Source organism: Vipera berus (genome assembly GCF_964194415.1).
Source record: "Vipera berus genome assembly, chromosome: 3".
Taxonomy (NCBI): domain Eukaryota; kingdom Metazoa; phylum Chordata; class Lepidosauria; order Squamata; family Viperidae; genus Vipera; species Vipera berus.
The window spans coordinates 128,370,149-128,376,148 of NC_138204.1; the positions used below are offsets into that span (position 1 = coordinate 128,370,149).

Below are 6,000 nucleotides of genomic sequence, written 5' to 3' on the forward strand. Positions count from 1 at the left end.
GGTGTTATGCCTGAACCAATATGACATAGAAGATTCAGGGGGGCATCACAATTCACTTTCCTCCTTCTGCATGCAGCACTGATGGTAGCTGTCACTGGGTGAGCTAAGCAATCACCAAATGAAAGATGCAGTATCATGAAGCTACATCATCATCATCCCACTTCTTTTCAAAACTTTTGTGGGATTCAGCCAGTTCGCACCACTTCGGCAGAACTGGTAGCTAATTTTTTGTTGTCCAGGCCCAGAATGGACTTCCGGAAGTGGTATCCACACAAAGAACCAGTTGTTCACAATTTGAATCGCACCACTGATCTGCTCCATTTCTCTTGCCCTATAACTACCGTTCAGAAGTTCAGTCTGAGAACAGAACTACTATGTTTCTCAAAGCCTGCGACTGGCAAGGGAAAACAAAACCCTTTGTTCTGAGCAAGGAAAATGTGAACCCTGTCATCATGAGGTTGCCACTATTTTTGTTTACTGTCCTATCCCTAAATCTTTAACATGAGTAACGAGGGAAAGCCACATTCGGTATTTCAATAAACTAATGGAAATCTGTCAACTTTACATAAGTTTTATTTTCAGTAGTAGAAGAAACCTGTATAAATGATATAGCAATAGACAAACCAAAAGAATCTGAAGCGGTGGATTGAGTGAACTTTGAAATTAGATTTATTGAACAGCTAAAATTTTAGAAAGGAAGTCAGATTCCATTCACTGATGTGAATGGAATGAGACTAAGCAATAATCTAAAATCATTCAATCCTAAAGTAGGTTAATATGATTTACAGAATGAAAATAACCCATCTCCTTCTTGTTTCCTCCAGCAATGGTGCTTGTGAGGCAGAGGATGGCTGGGAGTTAAGGAAGATGAGCAATTTTGCCTCACAAAAGTTCCATAAGATATTTTATCATCTAAGTCTAATTCAACCAAACTACTTAGGGAAAGGTTTTGAAACTGCCATGCTCATTTGAAAGGATTTTTTCCCATTAAGATCTTAATTAATGTGCTACTATTATGCCTTAATTGCCATACAAAAATGTCTGATTAATAGAACAACATGATCCAGGGAGGAATCCGCAAGAATTGCTCATGCCAGGACAAGAGATTCTGATGGAAGAATAATGTTAGCATGGATTATGCAAATATAATCTGGGCACTGCCTTGTAATTCTGTCAAATATCACCAGTACAATGAGAGATTAAGTCAGAAGGAAGAGGAAAGTGTACATAAGGAATAATGGATTATTTGGATGACTGGAAAGAACAGAGAAAGAATTCTAGTTACAGTCATACGGCATCTGTATGACATTATCAAATATCTGCATAATGAAACATAAAGAAAGTGGGAAACATGATTCCCTAAAAGGTAATTTATCATAACTGGACACAGGAACTGCACAGAGAAAGAGGCAGGAACTAAACTTTAAAAAGAACATCAGCTAGAGCATCTTCGTATACACTAGATAAATTAATTAGATTTGAAAATCTGTGTTGTATCCAAATTAAGCAGCTCTGAATATAAAGAAGACCCTTGGGAGATATTTCCATACTAAGTATTATAATTTGCAGAATATGTTCTCCAATTAGACAAGTAAACCAAAACCTTTGCAATCTTGTCTTTTATGTTATACTGTTCAATTTTGTTTTCTTGTACTTTATGCTGGATGCATGTGATTTTTCTTCTTTTAAAACAGTACAACTATATTTATAGGCATTACAGAGAAATATCAGGTCCAAAAATCTGCTCTGCCTGCCAGCTTTTTAAAATGACTTTCCCATGCAGCATGCACGATATATATGCTGGTTAGACGAACTGGCATTTGGCAGTAGCAAATTAACCTACTAATCTTTCTTTGCACAAAACATAATAAGTCATTATGTGGATGCAAAAGGAATCCAAGTCAAGCATGCAAGAGCAACACTTTGCTCAACATGTCTCTTAATCACAACATGAGAAACTCAACAAGCAAGGATTGAGGGAACAAACAAAGGTGAAATTTACATTGTGGGATGCCTTTTGCTTTTGAGAGAAATTGCTAACCACACCAATCACTGTTGTCAGAGTTGTCTATAACAAAGAAGGCGCAGTGCAATATAAATATTTTAAGTTAAAGATACAATATAATAACACTTCCAGATATTAGCCTATGCCTGTCTACATGGAAATAAGCCAGTTACTAGACCTTAGAAATACGCTGAATGCTATTGGGCTTGTATTTTTGCAACTGCTCCTCCCTATTCACTAATTTCTCCTGATTGTAATTTAAGGTGGGAGGGGAGCCAGATTCAGAATGTTTAGAAAGATTCTAAGAAAAATTGTTTAGAAATTTGGAAGAATGTACAGGAAAGAAAGAGTTCCACATTCTCTTCCTTAGAGTTCCTTATTATTCTTCAACATTGAAAACATAGATCGTTCCATTGTTCTACATGTTTAAGCCTTGAGTGCCTGCTCCTTTGATAGTCAACTCAAGCCAAACCTATATAGTATATGTTTAAGGTTAATCCTGCTATTTCCCATAGAATTTACTCTTTAGCAAGTATCAAAACAGCTGCAATCTTAAGATTGCAATCCTAAACAAACTTGCTTTTAAAAAAAATTATGTTGGAACATATTCCTGAAAAGGCAGACAAATGTGCTGTCAGTAACTTATGCTACCAACACAGAGCACTATATAAAGCACTCAAAGCTGTTTAAAAAGTGGTAGCCGTCTTCTTCTCTCAGAGAAGACAATGAAATTGGAAAGAAGAATCTCTTATGAATCTCTCATGAATTTGATACTAGCAGTTGCAGGTAATTTCTACTAACAATCCTTTCAGAGCAATCATCCATGCTCTTCAAATGACAGGGGGAGGGGGATACAAAAATGACAACTCTTAAGCTTTGAGGAAGGCAAAACATCTAGTCAAAAGGAACAATAAACTAGAAATATGCTTAAGAAAACCATTTTTAGAAACCCAATCCCAATTATAAGTTTAATTTCCTTTAATTTCCTGGATCTGTTTAAGTACTAATTTAGAAAGATAACTTTTAAAAAATAAATGTGAAGTTAAAAAACAGCATTTATTTCTGCAAGGCGTTGGAAGAGGATAAAGTAACCATTTACACAATACATTTTTTTAAAAAAAATACATTTGCTGTGATCACAAAGTATTTCACAATATGTCTTTCTAGATAATAGAGGCTAGATTTGATCTAGGGCTTGTATTATATTTATTAATGCTGCAAATCTGACAAGAAGCAGGCCAATTATCTAAACAGGTTACAGAAGCAACATCTCTGTATTTGGAGTTTCTCAGGCAATCTTTTTAAGAAACAGAGGTGAAAAAAAGAGTGGGAAAGTGGTGAATATGGATGTAGTAATTGTGGTGATAAGCCTGATACACATCCAACAGTGAGAAACAAAAGAGAGGCTACTTCCGGTTTGCTTTTTCTTTTGTGGCCTTTTGAACAGGAATTATTTTCCCTTCTTGTGCCACAACTAAAAAAAGTACATTTTGAAATCAGAGCTGCACTGTTTTTAGTTCCAGCAATAGGAAATGAACTCATATCACCTAGCCCAGTTGATGGAGAACCTTGGCTCTTTTATGACTTGTGGACTTCAACTCCCAGAATTCTCAGCCAGCCATGCTGGTTCAGGAATTCTGGGAGTTTATTTATTTATTTAATTAAATAAATAAATGTAATTTCGAGTTGAAGTCCACAAGTCATAAAAGAGCCAAGGTTCCCCACCCCTGAACTAGCCAGAGGTTCCAGATGCATGAGCTGTTGACCCCCTCACTGCCCACACAAGGTCAACGCTCACATTCCCAGATTTACTTTCCCTTGTTCATGTCAGAGAGAACATAGGGCTCTGAAATGCATGCAGGTGAAAAGAAAAAGAGGGAAAGAAGATGGAGCTTCTGTTGAGACCTCTTTGTATACAAAATAGATTTGGATGATAATGTGTAAGATTTTACAGGTCAGTGTGATTTTTGGACCCAGGTAGTGTTTAGCTTCCACAATAAAAGTGGAACTAAAAAAAAAAATCTGAACTAAAAGAAAAAGAAAATCTTCTTGAACCCAGGCCCAAGATTTCAGTGCCATTAAATTTACTTCTGAATGAGCAAATTTAAAAAAGGGGTTGCTAGTGAAAACTACTGTACGCAATAGCTGAAAATAAGCCCAGGTGAATTTTGCTTACTTTGGAACATACACACACACAGTGTTAGGTTTAAGGAAGTACTGAATAACATTTTGAAGATTAACCCGCAATCCCACCAGGCATGTCTATTCAGAAAGGAAGACCTATTGAGTAACATCTTGTTCTTAGGCAAGTTATATAGAATTGCACCTGAAGTAACTGTCATTATGAAAATCATACTCTACAACCCAGGGCTGAACCTTGGGTCCAAAGGCAGATTGGCTGAAATTTAGCTCTTGACTGCTCCCATCTTCCATTTTTCATCCGCACAACCTGATGATGGCCCTGGGCAAGCAGATTCCTGGCGATTTAGGATTGCACTGCAAATCGGCTCTAGGGTTGTGTGTAGAGCAGGGGTCTTCAAACTTGGCCCTTTTGTGACTTGTGGACTTCAACTCCCAGAATTCCTCAGCCAGCCATGGCTGGCTGAGGAATTCTGGGAGTTGAAGTCCACAAGTCACAAAAGGGCCAAGTTTGAAGACCCCTGGCGTAGAGCGTCAGAGAACCCGATCTATGACATGAAATTACGGTAGCAGGAAGGAAGGCACAGCCCGCGCGGACTCCGTTTCACGGCATCTTAAGGGGCAGAAAGCGACAACCCAGCGCTTGAAATCCCGTGCAGACGGACGTGAAGGAAAGCGCCTCCGAATTGCCGCGGCTCTCGCTCTTCGGAACCGGAACGTGGCGCGGGGAATTCGGGGGAGGAGGAGGAGGGAGAGAAGGCAGGCAGGCAAGTGGCGTGATGGGTTTTCAAAAGTGTGACTGACAGCAAGACAAAGATGGGGCTGGCTACCGACGGAAGCTATTCAGCACGGAAGGGAAAGGGGTGGACGGACGAGGAAGGCACGGCCAGCCCATGTGGCGTGCCGAGATGGGCGTCCGAGGCGGAAAAACAAAAACACAACCCGATCGGTTAAGAGCGCGAAAGACGAGGAGGGCAGCCAGAAAGGAAGGATGCTCGGCGTGGGCAGCAGGAGCGCTTGTGGGCCGTCCAAGCCTCCGCTCCCCGCCCAGCTCCCAGCCCGCCGGTCCTGCAGCTTACCTGAGCAGTTGCCGCCCGCCTTCCCCTTGCCGGCGCAATCGGCGGCGGGCGCGGCGGGGGAAAGAGGGTTGGACGTCCGGACGGGGCCGAGGGTGGAGAGAGCCACCGCCAGCATCAGGAACAGGACGCCGTTGCAGCCGGCCGAGGGCCGGGACCGGGCGGTGGCCGCCATGGCGAGGGCTCGCAAAGCGGGGACTGGAGGCCCTTCTGGGTCTCAATGGGCGCCGCCGGGAGGAGCGCGGACCCACCGGCCTTGCTGCCAGCCAGCGCTCCGCATGCCGGGCCGAATTGGTTTCTGGCGGGCTTTTTATTTTTTAAAATTTTTATAAATTATTATTATTATTATTTCCCCCGGCTTCCGGGAGCCGGCAGGGATAGCCTTGCCTCCCCGCGCCCCTTTGTGCGATGCTCCTGCTCCGTCGTCGTCGATGCTGCTACTACCGCTGCTGCTGCTGCTGCTGCTGCTGCTGCCGGCGTCGCCGCTCACCGCTCGGGCTACAACAAAGGGAAGGGAGGGGGGAGATGGAGGCAGGGGGAGGGGGAGAAGAGGGGGAGGGGGGTCCACGTGATGCCGATGCCGCCAGCCTCCTCCCCCGGGACCGGGACAGAAGCGGGGAGGGGGTTCCCGACTCCAGGTCGCCACGCCCCCCCGTTTCCCGACTGCCACTTGCCCGTGCGCGGGCACCTTGCTCAGTCGCGCGCCGGTCCTGGGATCGTTCGCCCGGGCCGCTCCTATCTCGCACGTGAAGCCTGCCGGGGTGGAGAAGTGGGGGAGCT

General features: G+C 43.4%; 1 protein-coding gene across 1 annotated transcript in view; it reads right to left on the bottom strand.

Annotated features, from left to right (window-relative positions):
* Window positions 1-5,395, bottom strand: part of TMEFF1 (transmembrane protein with EGF like and two follistatin like domains 1) — a gene marked incomplete at its 5' end in the record, with an annotated part of 126,502 nt that extends 121,107 nt beyond the window's left edge. Inside the window, one exon of the mRNA XM_081324178.1 lies at window positions 5,224-5,395. Coding sequence (XP_081180304.1) covers window positions 5,224-5,395 — 172 coding nt within the window. The remainder of the gene's footprint in view (window positions 1-5,223) is intronic.
* Window positions 5,396-6,000: the final 605 nt, after the last annotated feature.